General features: G+C 44.6%; 1 protein-coding gene across 3 annotated transcripts in view; it reads left to right on the top strand.

The window, feature by feature from the left end:
• The window catches only part of MUC1 (mucin 1, cell surface associated), a 39,862-nt gene that overhangs the window by 8,289 nt on the left and 12,843 nt on the right, over positions 1-18,730 (top strand). Inside the window, exons 2-5 of one of the 3 annotated variants that reach the window (XM_030187606.1) lie at positions 12,736-13,558; positions 13,940-14,168; positions 16,515-16,588; positions 18,406-18,542. In XM_030187606.1, coding sequence (XP_030043466.1) covers positions 12,736-13,558; positions 13,940-14,168; positions 16,515-16,588; positions 18,406-18,542 — 1,263 coding nt within the window. Of the gene's footprint in view, positions 1-12,735; positions 14,169-16,514; positions 16,589-18,405; positions 18,543-18,730 lie in introns of all 3 variants that reach the window. The other 2 variants (XM_030187605.1, XM_030187604.1) reach the window with 2 other exon arrangements.

Below are 18,730 nucleotides of genomic sequence, written 5' to 3'. Positions count from 1 at the left end.
CACCAGAATTACTGGTCTCCCATGTTCCTCTATCCTCTGTAGGAGATGGCCTAATAGAGGAGGGAACGCGTAAAGAAGTTCGGAAGGCCACCGCTGCAAGAGAGCGTCTACCCCTTCCGCTCTTGCATCTCTTCGGCGACTGAAGAAGTGAGGAACCTTTGAGACTGGAGGCGAACAGATCTAGAACTGGAGTGCCCCAATGATGTACTATCAACTGAAACGCTCGATTGCTGAGAGCCCATTCACCTGGATCGAGCGTGTGACGACTGAGAAAGATCACTTGAATATTGTCGACTCCTGCTACATGCGAGGCTGATATGGCAGTGAGATGAGCTTCTGCCCATACCAGGAGACTCTCTGCCTCTCGCCACAAGAGACGGCATCTTGTTCCCCCCTGGCGGTTGATATAGGCTACTGCCGAGACGTTGTCTGAGAGAACTCGGACCGCTTTGCCCACTAGGAGAGAACTGAAGTGCTGCAGAGCGAGTCTAATCGCCCTGGTCTCCAAGAAATTGATGGAATGAGTTGCTTCCAGCGGTGACCAGAGAAAAGATGGATTTCTATCTTCGATAGCAGGAAGGCCTGGTTCATCTGGAGGACAAACTCAGGAGAAAATCCCCCTGCCTGAGTGACTCCAGAGTGTACCAGAGCTCCTGAATCAGGTTCTCCTGGATTTGCAGCATTGCCTACAGCAGAGAGGTCACCCGACTGAGAAGACAGAGGGTGATTCAAAATGGCTGCCGTTTGCGCCACTTTTGCTGTGGCAGTCTCCGAAAGCGTGCCTGACACCTCTGCAACAAGCGGAGTAGAGCGGGGCGGCGAAGAAATAACAGCTGGCGAAATAGACCCCAAAACCGGAGGAAGCACAGGCCCCAAAGCAACATCCAAAGCAGAGCAAAATTTACAAGTGCCGGCTGCGTTAACTCTGCGACGCTGACAGACAGCAGAGCTCTAGAGCTTTTCAACCATATCGGAAAAATGCGTGCACGCGCTTCCACGGTTCGCGCCTTTTTTTTTTTTACTAAAGCCCCGCTCGCACGACTACCGGTAACAAAAACGAAGAAAAATATCCCAGATACTGAAAGAGATAAGAGGCTTAATTCGATCCTTGAATTAGATACTTAACAGCTGATCAGCTTACAAGAAAGCTGGGGAAAGCACTGCTTCTCTTTTCTCTCTTTGTATTTATTTATTTATTACTGGCTGCCTCTCCCAAAGGCAATACCCCCTTCTAGCAACAAGGGTAGCCCTTCCCTTTCTCTTTTTTTTTTTTTTTTTTAAAGGGAGATGGGGAGGAAAAGGGGGAGGGACTCGGGACACCCGAGTGTAACACCCCAGAGGCTGAAATGTAAAAACGCTGAATACCTAACAAGCCTCTAAAGAATTCCCCTGGCACAGAATAAAGATTAAACAGAATAAAGATTAAACAGAAAAAAAGTTATAGACCAACCAAGAGAGACTAATGGGCTCACTTCCTACCTGCTGGGAGACTGAGAAAATACTGAGGCTAGGGTCACGTGACCAGGGCTCTTATTGGCTCTCTAGAGTCACAGTTGTTTTCTCAGTCTCCACCTGCTGGAAGGCGAGCACAACCCATCAGTCCAATCCTGGGCCGGTCCGGAGGGATGCTAAGGAAGAATTCATTTAATCTCTCCTCTACGCAGTGGAGTAGCAAGGGGGGGTGGGAGGGGCGGTCCGCCCTGGGTGTCAGCTCGGGGGGGGGGGGGGTGCTCCCTGCCAGCTCCCCCTGACCAGCTCCCGCACCCTACCTTTAAAAAGAATATCGGAATCCGAGGCGAGGCGCAGCGCCTCGCGCCTGCACGTAAAACAAATGTGGACCATCGGGCCTTCCCTCACTCTGTCTGTCCCGCCCTCCACTGACGCAACTTCCTATTTCCGCAAGGGCAGGACAGACAGAGCGCGAGAAGGCCCGATGGTCCACATTTCTTTTACGTGCAGGGCAGGCGCGAGGGGCTGCGCCTCGCCTCGGATTCCGACATTCTTTTTAAAGGTAGGGTGCGGGAGCTGATGGGGGGGTGTCGATGCACCGAGGGGGGGGGGATATCATCGTGCTGCACCCAGGGGGGGTGCAACGGCGAACCGCTCCGCCCCGGGTGGCAGTCCCCCCTGCTACGCCACTGCGGCTTTTTTTTTTGTTACATTTGTACCCCGCGCTTTCCCACTCATGGCAGGCTCAATGCGGCTTACATGGGGCAATGGAGGGTTAAGTGACTTGCCCAGAGTCAGAAGGAGCTGCCTGTGCCTGGTGGGAATCAAACTAAGTTCCTCAGTTCCCCAGGACCAAAGTCCACCACCCTAACCACTAGGCCACTCCCCGATCGCCCCTTTTACTCCTCGGTCATCTAGCGGTCCAACCGATTCTTTTGCCGGCTTCCTGCTTTTAATATACCTAAAAAATTTTTTACTATGTGTTTTTGCCTCCAATGCAATCTTTTTTTCGAAGTCCCTCTTAGCCTTCCTTATCAGCGCTTTGCATTTGACTTGACATTCCTTATGCTGTTTCTTATCATTTTCAGTCGGTTCCTTCCTTTTTCTGAAGGATTTTCTTTTATCTCTAATAGCTTCCTTTGCCTCACTTTTTACCCATGCCGGCTGTTGTTTGGTCTTCCATCCTCATTTTTTAATACGCAGAATATATTTGGCTGGGGCTTCCAGGATGGTGTTTTTGAACAGCATCCACACCTCCATGATACGATGGTATGTGGCTTGGCTGTGTATAATGGATTTTTTTTTTGTGCATGAGGGAAGCTGGAGTTGGGGAGGGAGCTGCATCTGTCAGTTGTTTGTTTGTATATAGATATTTGTATATTGCCATTGTTGAGAGAGACTTTTGTTGTGGAGTAGTCAATATTGAATTTGATCAAAGGATGGTATGCATTGGAAAAACTGTGAAACTGTTTGAGAGTCTCTTCTCCCTCAGTCCAAATCATAAAAATACCGGTAGTATTTTAGGGGTTTATCTGATATGTATTGAAAAACGTCTTTCCTAGTTTTGCCATGAAAAAGTTTGCATATTGTGGTGTCATCCTGGTGCCCATGATTTATTTATTTTATTTATTGCATTTGTATCCCACATTTTCCCACCTATTTGCGGGCTCAGTGTGGTTTACAATACATTGTAGATGATGGAAGTACGATTTGTTACAACTCAGTTATGGATTACATTGTGAGAAGTTATGCGAAGACAAAGTCAAAGTATCGTTAAAGAATAGGACAAAGGAAAAATCGTTATTAAAACAGAGAAATAGTTGTGAGTTAGAATACATTTGATTAACTTTGTAATAGTCTCTGGTGTGTATCGGTGACCCCCATCACATGCAGCTATGCCATCTGTAGGGGAACTGTTGCTCTACAGTGATTCTACATCCATTGTGACCAGAAGAGTATCCGGTGGTAACTGCGCGATGTTTTTAAATTTGTTTAGAAAGTCTGTGGTGTCTTGTGCACTGAAAAATGGCCTGCGGTAGTGTAGACGCATGTTTTGGGCTCGTGCAGAATTATTTTTCAGCGCACCTACAAAAAAAAAGATTTTTTTTTTTTGCTGAAAACGGATGTGCGACAAAATGAAAATTGCCGCGTGTCCATTTTGGGTCTGAGACTTTACCGTCAGCTATTGACCTAGCGGTAAAGAATCTGGGCGATAATGACCTACGCAAGTCAAATGCCACTTTGGCGTGCGTCCGTTACGTGCACGAAAATAATAAAAAAAAATTTCAGATGCGCGTATCGGACGTGCGCCAGAAATGAAATTACCGCAAGAGCCATGTGGTAGTCGTGCGGCAACTGCATTTTGGTGTGCGTTGGGCACACGTAAATGCATACGCGGCTTCGTAAGAGGGCCCCTAAGAGTTTAAGAATCCCCTCTATAAGTCCAGATATTTCCTCCGTAAGTGTGTCAGTACCAGATATGATTGGTCTGCCAGGGTTTCCAGACGTATGGATTTTGGCAGCATGTAGAATGTGGCAACAGAAGAGAGGTTTGGTATGAGGTTTTTTTTTTTTTTTTTAAGATGTGGCTGTACTTCCTTTGTGGAGTGGAGGAGTAGCCTACTGGTTAGTGCAGTGAACTTTGATCCTGGGGAACTGAGTTTGATTCCCACTGCAGCTCCTTGTGGCTCTGGGCAAGTCACTTAACCCTCCATTGCCCCTGGTACAAAATAAGTACCTGAATATATGTAAACCGCTTTGAATGTAGTTGCAAAAACCTCAGAAAGGCGGTATGTCAAGTCCCAGTTCCATTTCCCTATTTGAGATTCTACATGGAATGTTACTATTCCACTATCAACATTCCACGTAGAAGCCTGCCCTTGCAGATCAGCAACGCAGCCGCGCAAGCTTCTGTTTCTGTGAGTCTGACGTCCTGCACACAGGCGTCACACACAGAAAATGCTTTCTAAGATTGCCCATTTTATTACATCAGATTTGCATCTGACCCGGAAACAAGATTAAAATACCTTCATTTCAATCATGAAAGCCAGGGGATAACTAACTTTCGCTGCCTCACTGCGTTTTTCAACTCTTCTGCTGAGAAGCCCTTCCTTCGCCCTCCCCCGCCCTGAATTCTTTGGAAAAGGAGCAGAAAACCCTACCACGGACCCCTCTTTAGTATGGATCTGTCCAGTCACCCCAGGGAAGGCAGGTCCAAAGAGGCAGAATTACACATTCTGGTGTTAACTATTTTAATTCAACAACCCAGGAGGAGAGGGAAAGGGAAATGGGACTTCATATACTGCCTTTCTGAGGTTTTTGCAACTACATTCAAAGCAGTTTACATATATTCAGGTACTTATTTTGTACCAGGGGCAATGGAGGGTTAAGTGACTTTCCCAGTCACAAGGAGCTGCAGTGGGAATCGAACTCAGTTCCCCAGGATCAAGGTCCACTGCACTAACCACTAGGCTACTCCTCCAGAGACTACAGACTTACTTTAAGCCTCCTGTTATGACCTTTCTGCCACCACTCCACTCCTTCCATTATAATGCCTCAGTATCGCTCCATGGTACGGCCTCACCTTGAGTATTGCATTCCGTTCTGGTCAACGTATCTCAAAAAACATATAGTAGAATTAGAAAAGGTTCAATGAAGGGCGAGCAAAATGATAAAGGTGATGGAACTCCTCTGGTACAAGGAAAGGCTAAAGAGATGGCTGAGGGGAGATAGGATTGAGTTCCATTAAATCCTGAGTGGTGTGGAGGTGAATCGATTTTTTTTGCTCATTCAAAAAGTACAAAGACCAGGGGACGATCAATGAAATTACATGGAAATACTTTTAAAAGAAACAGGAGGAAATATTTTTTCACTCAATGAATAGTTAAACTCTGGAACTCTTTGCTGGAGGATGTAGTATCAGCAGTTAGCATATCTGGGTTTAAAAAAGGTTTGGACAAGTTTCTGGAGGAAAAATCCATAGTCTGCTATTCAGACATGGGGAAGCCACTGCTCGTCCCTGGGGTCAGTGGCATGAATCTTGCTACTATTTGGGTTTCTGCCAGGTACTTGTGACCTGGATTGGCCACTGTTGGAAGCAGGATACTGGGCTAGATGGACCATTGGTCTGACCCAGTATGGTTATTCTTATATTCTTACTTAAAGAGCAGCACCGATGCAGCCCACTGATAGGGCAAAACATGATTCACGTCGGTGTTGTGTAAAATATTATTGTTGAATTAAAGTGCTTTATTTTGCTTCTTTGGGCTGCATTTTGGTACCTGCAGATTAGTTTCCGCCAATGTGTTCCCAGTCACCCCAGGTTCCATGAGACAGACAAGTGCTCTGGTATTCTTGATAGGAGAGATTAAAAAAAAAAAAACAGGGACCATAGACTATGGAGAGGCAACCAGGGGTGATATAGATATAGTGGAATTAGAAAAGTGCAGAGAGGGGCGACGAAAATGATGAGACGACTTCCCTATGAGGAAAGGATAAAGCGGCTGGGGCTCTTCAGCTTGGAGAAAAGATGGCTGAGGGGAGATATGATAGAGGTCTATAAAATAATGAGTGGAGTTGAACGGGCAGACGTGAAGTGTCTGTTTACGCTTTCCAAAAATACTAGGACTAGGGGGCATGAGATGAAGCTACAAAGTAGTAAATTTAAAACGAATCAGAGAACATTTTTCTTCACTCAATGTGTAATTAAACTCTGGAATTCATTGCCAGAAAATGTGGTAAAGGCGGTTAGCTTAGCGGAGTTTAAAAAAGGTTTGGACGGCTTCCTAAAGGAAAAGTCCATAGACCATTATTAAATGGACTTGGGCAAAATCCACTATTTCTGGGATAGGTAGTATAGAATGTATTGTACTGTTTTGGGATCTTGCCAGGTATTTGTGACCTGGATTGGCCACTGTTGGAAACAGGATGCTAAGGTCGGAGATCAGGAGCCGGAATGGCAGGAAAGAATGGGTTTCTGCCTCCAGACTGGCTGTGGGTAGGGGGAACTGCCGAGGTAGGGCTAAGGGGGCCCCTGGAAGGCGTCACGCATCCAGCAGAGTGATAACTGCTCAGAGTGGCATTGGGTGAGTACCTGGAGGAAGCTGCATCCTGCTCCAGCTGTGATGGGCTTATCAGGGGTGATGCCAGGTTGGCTTGTTTTTTCATTTTTCCTGGAGTCATGTGATTTATATTCTGTAAATAACAGCCAAATTTGCATTCACCGACTGGAAAAACCACTTGAAATGTGATCCAGTCAGAGTTAGGAAACGCCCGAGGCAAACACCAGGATGATGCAACAGTCATTGCTTTCTGTGAAATCTGCACGGAGCCAGGATCCCCGTTATGTAGGAATGGAAGGAGATCAGGGGAAGGAGAATCCAGAAACGGGTTTTTGCTACGGTTTGTTTCCATATACAGAAAAGGGTAGAGAACCTTTCGCTCTTCAGCCCCCCTAGAGCTCAATTTTCAAAATGTTTCTGTGCCAGACTTCCTTTAGGCGTCTAAGGTGCCCCTTGAAACCTAACTAGGGCTCAGTGCCTAAGTCTGGGCTCCTAAAAGGTGGGTGGAGCCAAGGCACGAAAAGTACATATGAACCTAAAAACTGCCATATGGGGTGAGACTGACGGTCCGTCAAGCTCAGTATCCTGTTTCTAACATTGGCCCATTCACATCATAAGCAGTGATAGACCGGACAGTGACGGTGTCTAGTTTTAAGGTACCTATGCAGTGCGTGTTCCTCTCCACTCCCCCTGGCGTTTGTCACAAGTACCTGGCAGGACCTCAAAAAGTAGCAAGATTCCATGTAAGGTACCCCAGAAATAAGTGTCAGCTTTCCCAGATCTACTTTAATAATAGATTATAGACTTTTCCTCCAGGGACTTGTCCAAACCCTTTTTAACCCCAGATACATTAAATTGCTTTTACCACACCCTCTGGCGACAAATTGTAGAGCTCAATTATGCAGAGTGAAAATGCTGTGAAAGATTACATATAAAATGCAATACATCAGAAGATGGCCGCCAGAGCGTGACGTGAGGCTGGCTGCTCTTACTCACTTAGTTATTTCTTCTACTACCCCTTTGTTCTTCTGGGATATCTGTGATGGGAAAGTGGTGGAGAAAGAAACTTTGCCAGCTCCCCCTAAGGCTTCTCAGGTTCTGGTAACCCAGTTTGCTGTTGCTTTGCCTTCTTGAGTTGAGGAAGGAGGCATTCTTGTTGGATCGGGAGAAGGAGGTCTCCCTGTCTTTGAGGAGGCAGTTTCGCTCAGCCCGCTTGCCCGAACTCCACCACAACAGGCAGCCACAGGTCACCAGTGCAAGTGAGTATTTTTACCCCAGTTGTCAGGAGCGAGGGATCTAGATGCAACTGCCATGATCAAATGTTGCCAACAGCCGCTGGGGACAGATGCTGGTCGGACACCATGGAAGGTTTCAAGCACAGGAGTGCTGGCGTTTGCTGGCTTAGTCGATGCAGGAGAAAATGCGTCTTCCAGTTTTCTTGGCAGTGCTTTGGTGGAAGACTTGCCTTCAGATCCGGTGACTTTGGAATCAATCTGGAGAGCTATTGTTAGTTTGCACCGAAATGTGAGTAAAAATTTAAAACAAGTTGAGACTGATTTGACAACTTTAGCCGATAAAGTGTCTGTCTCTATTAGAAGACAATCAACCAATTACATATGACTATTTCAAAGTTCTACTATCATTTTCATATATCAATTTATACATACACTCAATATATCACATCTCATTTATTCCTGCTTTAAAAATACAAACAGATCAACCATACAAATAATTCTATCGATCTTAATCCCAGCATTTATGACTGAAAATGGAGCAAAGTCACTTGATATCCCAATATGTCAGTCCACTTGCTGACTGTAGACTCTTTAATCATTAAGAACTCTCCAAACAATGCAATAATTTGTTGACCATATTCATGGTTAGTTATCAGTAAATTCCATTGTTCATGTATTGATAAAGACAAACCAGAATGATCCTCATGTAAATTCAAAATCCACCAGTCAGTGACCAATTGTAGGTGTCTGTAGCGTATTCCACACTTTTCCAAAACAAATTAATGGATCCCAACACAGGCCGTGTTTCAATCGTTAGCTTCTTCAGGAGATCTTTAACAAACATGTACATCAATACATATATTAGAAGACAATGCTAAGTCCAGAACATCTAAAGTAGATAAATTGGAGGAGAATTTGAAGGAAACTCAATTGGTGCAAAGTAGTTCAATGCTACATCGGAAATATGAACAATTGGAAAATAATATTAGGAAGTTTAATTTGAGATTCTTAAACTTCCCTAAGGTATTAGTTATGACACCTACAGATTTGCTGAAAAAATACTTAATTGATATTCTTAAACTACCATCAGAGGTTATCCCTCCAATGAGTAAGGTTTATTATTTCCGAGCCAAATCAATAATCCCCTATGATAACAAAATCTTGTGTGAGCAGAAAAATTAATAGTAACACTCAAAAACGGAAGGAAAAAGCCTCAAAGAGCTCCAGACCCAAAGATCTATAGAGCTGAGAATGATCATAAATGATCCACACTTCATCACTGGCTAAAACAAAACCTTCCATAAATATAAAAAAATACTATATAGAGTACATCAGTATATCGCCTATCTCTGTACCTCCAAACATTATTATTTAGGTTTATTATTTGCCATCAAAGAAACAGACTTTCTATGGGACAACATCAAGTTGGGGACTTAATGCCACTATCTCCAGATAGTTTGAATGTATCGGATTTGCTGGAAACATCATTTGAACATGCGGGACACACGTGCAACTGTGCTTGTGACCTTTTCCTTTTGAAATGAATAAAAATCATCATATATTGACTTTGTTTTCAACATAGATCTGAAATGTTTTATGGTCAGCAGATTTGGTGTTTTCCGGAAAGCTCTAGAGAGTCACAGGATTGGCGTAAGTGATACAGAACGATGGGACCTTTTTTCTTCGTTTTCCAGTTAAATGTTTGGTGAAGATTAATAATGTGAACTATGTGTTTTTTGACCCAAAGCATCTCCAGTCTTTTCTTCATGGTAAATTTCCGGTCCAACCTAGTGATTTTAGCCAGCACAAGTAAGGTCACTTGAAGTAGGGCATGGCAGTAATTGCTCTTGCTTCTTCTTTTCTTACGTTATGACTATTTTGTGGTAATATCCATCTTTTTTTTTTTTTTTTTCTGTTTCCTCTTAAACTGCACTGGGGACTAAGAGGCTTTCTTTCTATTTATATTTTTTGTAATGCCTTGTTTCTTTTCAAGTGAAAGATTGTATTTTTGCTCGATGATATGTGAAATTCAGTAAATAAATATTTAAAATAAAATGCAATACATCAAAACAAAATATGTATTCCAATTTGTTTTAAAGGTAAGAATATAATAAAAGCCAGGCTTAGCCACACCAAGGTCCATCCAGCCCAGCATCCTGGCTCTGACCACGGTCAGTACAGATCACAGTGCCCAGCAGATCCCAAAAAGCAGATCTATGTCGCATAACTCTCGCACGCTGTTGGTCACATGGACCACATCCTCCAGCAACGGATTCCACCATTTAGCTGTGCATTGCGTGGGGAAAAAAACTCCTCTTTCTACAATTTGTTTTCAATCTGCAGGCCATTAGTTTAATGGAACGGTGTCTTGTTTCGTGTTTGACGGGTCAAATAACCGTCCTGTCCCGCTCGTGATTTGATAAACTTCTATCATATCCTTTTTTCTCCAAGCTGAAGAGCCCTCACCTGTTTAGTCTCACTTCGTAAGGGGGGAGGCAGGGGTTACAATCTGTTTATCATTTTCATCCTCCTTCTCTGAACCTTCTCTAGTTCAGCTATGTTCTCTTTTGAGATGGGATGATCAGAACAGTAGGACAATACTTGAGGTGCAATTGTACCAGAGGCCTATCTACTACTACTACTACTATTTAGCATTTCTATAGCGCTACAAGGCATACGCAGCGCTGCACAAACATAGAAGAAAGACAGTCCCTGCTCAAAGAGCTTACAATCTAATAGGTCTAGAGGTCTAATGAAATTCTCAGGTTTGTTCTCCAACCTTTTTTGGATAATCCCTATCATTCTATTTTTAACAGTTATGGGCACACTTGGCTGAAGATCATCCTCTACCACCTCCTCCTCATTTTCATGATCATGTGGTACCTGTAGTTGGAATTATTGTTCCCTGTGTGCATCACTTGTCCACATTACATAGTAACATAGTAACATAGTAGATGACGGCAGAAAAAGACCTGCACGGTCCATCTAGTCTGCCCACGATAAACTCATATGTGTATACCTTACCTTGATTTGTACCTGTCTTTTTCAGGGCACAGACCGTATAAGTCTGTGCAGCAGTATTTCCCGCCTCCCATCACCGGCTCCGGCACAGACCCCATATAAGTCTGCCCTCCCCCATCCTAGCCTCTCAACCACCAACCCCTCTTCCCCGTTTAGACCCCACCTCCCAGTCTCACAAGAAAAGTTGAAAGAGTTGTGTCAGCCTGTCCTGATTTAGCAGTGCAAATTACGTTTTAGTTTGATTAGTATTTTATGGTTTGTTTTTTTTAAATTAATGTATTCTCTTTTTGTATTGTTCTATACTTGCTGTTGATGATTGTTCTACTTTCTTTTGAAGAGTAATGGTTTGCTAAGATATAAGTGTGGTAAATGAATCCTTCACAACCCTCTGCTGTTTTTAAGGACTTTGAACAATTGTGTGCCATTTGCAAGTTTGATCACCTCACTCATTCTTCCCATTTCCAGATCATTTATTTATACGTTAAACAGCACTGGTCCCAGTACAGACTCTGCAGGCACTCCACTATTGTCCCTTTTCTAACTGGAAAACTCACCACTTGGTTTTACTGTCTGTTTTTTCTGCCTTTTAGGTGGTTTGCAAAGCACATTAGAACATTGTTTCTTACACTGTAATTTTTTATTTTCCTGATAAATTTCTCATGAGACTTAGCCAAATGCTTTCCAGAAATCCATATATTCTGTGGTCTTATTTCAGAAGCACTAGTCTCTTTTTAGACATCCATAAATCAGCATTCAGATGTCTATATCCCCATTGTACATCTAAAACTGAAGGATGTCCATATGGCATTGGGTCTGGTCTGGGAGTGTTATGTGCTGAAGACAGTCAAATAAACCATCTATATTCAAAAAGGTGGACGTCGGGCTTTACACCTGCTACCCAGGATGTTTAGGGCCCCTCTTTTCAGCCCGACCCATTCTCCCACCTGACCCAGGCATGCCCCATTTTCCCTCATGGCCCCCTCCCCACCCCCCTTCTCCCATCTGAGAACCCCCACCCCTTCTCCCATCTGAGAATTCCCCCCTTCTCCCATCTGAGAACCCCTTCCCCTCCCCATCTGAGAACCCCCACAACACCCCACCCCAGTTCCCTTCTCCCATCTGAAAACCCTCCCCTCCCCGACTCAATGACAGCCCTGTTCTCCTGCCAACACCCTACCTTTATGTTTAAGCGGTTTGTATTACAACTTCAGCACATTACAACTATGTGAACAATACACTGCAAAGTTCCACAAACATACCATGCTGTATGCAAACATCATAATATCTTAATAACTTTTTGAAAAAGAATTCCCCCTTCCCCTCCTCCCTCTAAACTTCCAACAATGCCCTTCAACATCAAATGCATGTTAAGTTTTATCTCCCCCATCCTTTCCCCTCGTCTTGTAGATTAGATACTTCGATCATCACTAAAAACGAACCTGTCTCCCCTCTCCCTCCCCTCCCCTTCCAACCTTGCCACCACCACCCTACCTTTAAAAAAAATGTTGTGAAGCGGAGTTGCAGGCAGCGCCTCACGTCTGCCCTGCTTGTAAAAGAAGTAAATCTCTTCTCCTCCTCGTCGTCGGGCCTGTGTCCCGTCCTCGCGGAAATAGGAAGTTACCTCAGAGGAGGGCGGGACACAGTGAAGCCCGACGACGAGGAGGAGAAGAGATTTACTTCTTTTACAAGCTGGGCAGACGCGAGGCGCTGCCTGCAACCGCTTCACAAAATATTTTTTAAAGGAGGGTGGGAGCAGCGGGGGCGGAGCACCCCCCACCTGCTGACACCTGGGGCGGACCGCCCCCACCGCCCCGCCCTTGCTACGCCACTGGGCTGAGCCCTACGAATACGACAGGCTAGACTGGAAGAGGTGGTGTGGGAGGTAGATAGATCAGTTTTCTTGGTTTTGCAGTATCCTGCTTTGTGTCCCAACACTAAAAACTTCTGTTGTCTGAATTATCTGATTTCAGGTCAACTTTCAGCTGCAAGCACTACAAGCAGTGGAAGCACAACTGATGCCAAAAGCTCTGTCACAGCTACCTCATCCTATGACAGTACTGCTGCCGCTCAAACACCCTCCACTGGCAGCAGTACAGCTGTCACTCATACACCCTCCACTGGCAGCAGTACGGCTGTCACTCATACACCCTCCACTGGCAGCAGTTCGGCTGTCACTCATACACCCTCCACTGGCAGCAGTTCGGCTGTCACTCATACACCCTCCACTGGCAGCAGTACGGCTGTCACTCATACACCCTCCACTGGCAGCAGTACGGCTGTCACTCATACACCCTCCACTGGCAGCAGTTCGGCTGTCACTCATACACCCTCCACTGGCAGCAGTTCGGCTGTCACTCATACATCCTCCACTGGCAGCAGTACGGCTGTCACTCACACAGCCTCCACTGGCAGCAGTACGGCTGTCACTCACACACCCTCCACTGGCAGCAGTACGGCTGTCACTCACACACCCTCCACTGGCAGCAGTACGGCTGTCACTCACACACCCTCCACTGGCAGCAGTACGGCTGTCACTCACACACCCTCCACTGGCAGCAATACGGCTGTCACTCATACACCCTCCACTGGCAGCAATACGGCTGTCACTCATACACCCTCCACTGGCAGCAGTTCGGCTGTCACTCATACACCCTCCACTGGCAGCAGTACGGCTGTCACTCATACACCCTCCACTGGCAGCAGTACGGCTGTCACTCATACACCCTCCACTGGCAGCAGTTCGGCTGTCACTCATACACCCTCCACTGGCAGCAGTTCGGCTGTCACTCATACATCCTCCACTGGCAGCAGTACAGCTGTCACTCACACAGCCTCCACTGGCAGCAGTACGGCTGTCACTCACACACCCTCCACTGGCAGCAGTACGGCTGTCACTCACACACCCTCCACTGGCAGCAGTACGGCTGTCACTCACACACCCTCCACTGGCAGCAATACGGCTGTCACTCATACACCCTCCACTGGCAGCAGTACGGCTGTCACTCATACACCCTCCACTGGCAGCAGTACGGCTGTCACTCATACACCCTCCACTGGCAGCAGTACGGCTGTCACTCATACACCCTCCACTGGCAGCAGTACGGCTGTCACTCATACACCCTCCACTGGCAGCAGTACGGCTGTCACTCATACACCCTCCACTGGCAGCAGTAAACCCTTCTCCAGTACCACTTCCCATGTGAAAGCTACAGTCTCCCAGCATCCCTCTAGTTCCACAATTACTAAACTACCTAACACATCCAAACCTACCAGCTCCATAACACCTGCTGCCCCGAGCTATTTTTATCTACAATGTCATATTACTAACCGGAACTTCAACCAAAGCCTTCAAGACAACAATTCACCCTACTACATTTCATTGAAAAATGAAGTTACTAAGATGGTAAGTTGTTTTTTCTTCCTTATTTCCCCAATTAAATTAAAGTTTCTGTGTTGGGTGTAAAGCCATTGCTCCTTCCTTGAGATTTCTGGGGAAATATTTTGTTCAGTACCCTCTGGTTTATGTGTAAATTTAAGGTTTCCATGAGGATGGTGCTAACATTTCTCAGTCCTCTAGTCAAATTCCGCACAGTAACCCAAAAATGTATTATTACTGGGAATAAATTGAATTGTCTTGATTTTGCCCGGTTGCTGGAGTTTCCTGCTTCTCAGTTCTGCTGGGAATCTAGAGGGGGAGGGGGAAGAGGAAGCTTGAGTATTTCTCAACTTGTTGTACAAAGGAATAAGAGGACAATTCTAGGAAATGTGTTAAAAGATAGACGCCAATGTCCTGGGAACTAAGTGTGAATTGTATAACGACCTCTGGATGCCCAGATTCCCTTATAGAATACTAACTGAAGTCAGCATTCATGTGCCCACTTATGCCATGTCTATGACAGCCATCATTGGGCATGCCTAAATGGTGTGCGAGTAAATGTAGAAAACGCCCATGTCCCACCCACATCAACGCCCCCTCGCAAGTTGTGCACTAAGATTCTAGCATCCAATTAGCACTTACTTGCGAATTTGTAATATTCATGTGCAGGAGTGTGTTTTCCATAATCTGAGTGTGCAAATAGTGTGTTGCACGGGGACAGAAATTTCACCTATCCCCTCCCGTCCCCACTGGAATCTCTTCCGTCTCCGCCTGTAATCTCCTCCATCCCCGTCCAGCCCCTGTGCTAAAATAACCCGACTTACGGTAAAATAACTGAACTTAACAGTTGATGTTGATAACTTCCCCTCTCAGTGCTTATGGGGATTTCAGTGTTATCAACCATACCCATTAATATTTTTAGTGCTATTATAATTGCTAATATAGCTTTATTTATTTATTGCATTTGTATCCCACATTTTCTCACCCATTGGTAGGTTCAATGTAGCTCACATATTACAAGGGGGCAGTTATAGAGTTTCAATTTTTAGTTGAGCGTTTAGTTCTAACACAGATGGTTAATCATATCATAGAAGTGTTTACAGGTATTGTGGAAGAAAGAGTATAAGTTTGTGAAAGTGATGTGTTTCATTGTTTTCCAACTCTGAGGTACAAGTTTTGGTTGTTTGAAATTAGTCAGAGATGGGGAAGAACTTCTTGAATAGGTGTTTCCTGAAGTTTAGGTGGTAGTTTTGAGTGTCAGGTCCTTTGGCAGTGAGTTCGAGAGCTGGGTGCCTATGAAGGAGAAGCTGATAATGTAGGTAGATTTGTATTTCAATCCTTTGCATTTGGGTTAGTGCAGGTTTAAGTATGGTTGCACTGTTTCTATCAGGTTTCTTGTTGGTAGAGCAATAAGACTAGTTTGGTGCAAGGCCGTAGATAATTCTGTGTATGGTTGAGCAAATTTTGAAGGTTATGCAAGCTTTAATTAGCAGCCAGTGTAGACTTTGGAGGAAGGGTTTCGCACTTTCAAAGTGTGTTTTTCTGTAGATGAATCATGCTGCTGTATTTTGTGCTGTTTGCAGTTTTCTTACGATTTGGTCTTTGCAACCCACATAGATTGCGTTGCAGTAGTCTAGGTGTGCTAGTACCATTGTTTGGACCATGTTGCGAAATATGTCCCTAGGGAAGTATGATGTTATGCATTTAAGTTTCCACATTGTGTAGAACATTTTCTTTGTCGTAATCTTAGCTTGGTTTTCAAATGACATATTTTGGTCTATTGTTATACCTAGAATTTTCAGACTTAGAAGAAACACAAGGAGATGATAGATAGGCTGGGCTGGCTCTACATGTCCACGGGAACCCCTTAGGACCTGCGTCCATCCCCATGGACATGGAGGGGACCTCCGCAGGAGTCCCATGGACTTGGAGAGGATCCCCATGGGATTCCAGCTAAACCCCATTCTTGTGCAGCTGTCTAGTGCTTACATTCAGGTGTTCATGTTCTAGGATGAGGGAATCAATGCGATACTTTCATAGGAAAACATTCATCCTTCTGACCTCGTTATTCACCTCCATAGACTTCAGTGGTATCTCCCCAATCCTCTTCATTATCATTATCACTCTGTCATAGTGCAGGATCACATATATAGAAATGGGATGGGGCAGCATGGGAGGGCTATAGCTTGTGTGCCTCAGCCAGAGGACCTAGTGCTGCTATGCTGCTTGAGTTTATGTAGAGGAAAGGTCAACATGTGATGTGTGGGTTTTAAGAGTGAAAGGGGGTCTTAAAACCTTCTCTAACCATTACAATTCATTGGGATAGAAAGTTTGCAGTACTAATCTTATCACTGCCTCATCATTTTCTTTTAGTGTGACCAGGTCTACAATTGTTCTACCTGTGCAACTCGTGACACCTATCAAGGAGTCCTCTGGATTGTTTTCAGGTACAGTTTTGATTGTAGCATCTTGGATAGGGCAGCCAACCCTCAACCACTGAGAACATTTTGGAACATCTCTTGTAGGTGTAGACAGCATGTCATAATGTCCCAAGGCAAATGAATGACATTGTGTTGAACAATTCTGTTGAAGTAACACCGCAATAAAAAAATCATTTTGTAACCAAAATAGAGGGCCAGAAATATATCACCTAGCCAGTCTATACCTGAAATAAAAATTGTACAGCCTATCATATGAATAACGTTTCCCAATGGATATAAATTAAGAGAACTTGCCATAAACCACACCCTCCTGGGGTCCACACCGAGCAACAAATATCCCAGGATGGAGATGTCATGCTTGGAGCTTCAGGGCAGGCTGAGATTGATTTTTATCTTGAGTATTAGAGTCTCTGCAGCCTGTGATAACCTTTTGTTGGTCTGTCCATGTGCTTTTCAGACCACACAGGTCCCTTCTTTAGATCCTTCAGACATCACTGCTTCAGAAAAGTTTCATGTTGCTGATCTATACCAACCAGCAACATCAAAATATTACTTCTAAAGAATCTCAGATTCAGCAGCCCTTTTGAGCAGTTTGACTAGATGTCGAGGGACAGGTAGTGGTCACCTCTTGAGGAAGGAGTAGTGATGAACGAGGGCAATCTGGACATTACCGCAATAGTACATACAATAGTCTGCTCTAGGTACATTATTACTAAATGTATACTTTCTCATGCATTTCCACTACTCATGACGTATTGTAAGCCACATTGAGCCTGCAAAGAGGTGGGAAAATGTGGGATACAAATGCAACAAATAAATAAATAAATTGTTTAAGGTTCTAGATATCACTACTTAATGGAATGTACACAATAGGGGGTTCTAGATATCACTACTTAATGAAATGTACACAGTAGGGGCAGTTGTATAATTGGGTATCTCCATTTAGATGCCCGATGCCATATGGTGAGAGCCTGTTCTACAATGGTATATAGGTGACCAGATTCTATTATAGAATACTTGTATAATTTGGTATTGGATCACCTAACTGTGGTCAGGTAAATGCAGCAGGGGCCTGCATAATGGACAGTATTCTGAGGTTAGACATGTAAGTGGTAGCTCCCCCCATATGTACCCTTGCACTTACATGCTCCCTTACTGGAGTGGAGGAGTAGCCTAGTGGTTAGTGCAGTGGACTTTGATCCTGGGGAACTGAGTTCGATTCCCACTGCAGCTCCTTGTGACTCTGGGCAAGTCACTTAACCCTCCATTGCCCCTGGTGCAAAATAAGTACCTGAATATATATAAACCGCTTTGAATGTAGTTGCAAAAACCACAGAAAGGCAGTATATCAAGTCCCATTTCCCTTTCCCTTACTGAATCCCACTTATATAAGGGTTAGTAATCTGTACAGTTAAAATGTGGAAGCCCAGCACTAGAGCTTGTATGTGAAGTGGGGGGGGGGGGGGGGGGTTATGAAGTAGCCTCATGGTTAGTACAGTGGGTTCAGAACCTGGAGAACTGGTTTCAGTTCCCACTGTAGCTCCCCATGACTGTTAACAAGTCACCTAACCAACCATTGCCCCAGGTACAAAAACAGATTGTGAGCCCAGTAGGGACAGAGAAAGTTCCTGCCTATAATATATGTAAACCACCTTGATAGCACCCACAGAAAGGCAGTATATCAAATCCATGACCCTTTAAGGGAGATACTTCCACATAGATGAGAAAATGAATGTTTTTTTTTTTTTATCACTATATAATTCTGCATTATCTTGAATGTGACAGATCTGTAACGTGAGACATTGCTTTGCTCTGAATTTCAGCCAAGGATCGGTCATCACAGATATCAAACTTAGCTTCAAGTTTGACTTAGCTGTAACAGATCAGAGTCTCACAAATCAGTTTGCGAACAAAATCGTAGACGGTTCCATAAACAACCTTCAACTGAGTAGATTCAGAGGTAAGCCCCCCTCTGCATGTAGTTCTAATCTTCATGTGTGATAGCATTTGCTGGTGTGGGATGATGCCCCTGCCATGGCCTGATGAAAGAAAGGTACAAGGAACTGTGAACACAGCTATGTTCTTCCTCATTGAGGCCTGGGGATCCTAAGAGTGCTTCCTGTCCATCTTATTTCCTATAATTCTGTA

The sequence above is a fragment of the Microcaecilia unicolor genome, chromosome 14 (genome assembly GCF_901765095.1).
Source record: "Microcaecilia unicolor chromosome 14, aMicUni1.1, whole genome shotgun sequence".
Lineage (NCBI taxonomy): Eukaryota > Metazoa > Chordata > Amphibia > Gymnophiona > Siphonopidae > Microcaecilia > Microcaecilia unicolor.
The sequence above is the reverse complement of the archived record's forward strand: the minus strand, read 5'-3'. Positions and strand labels throughout refer to the sequence as shown.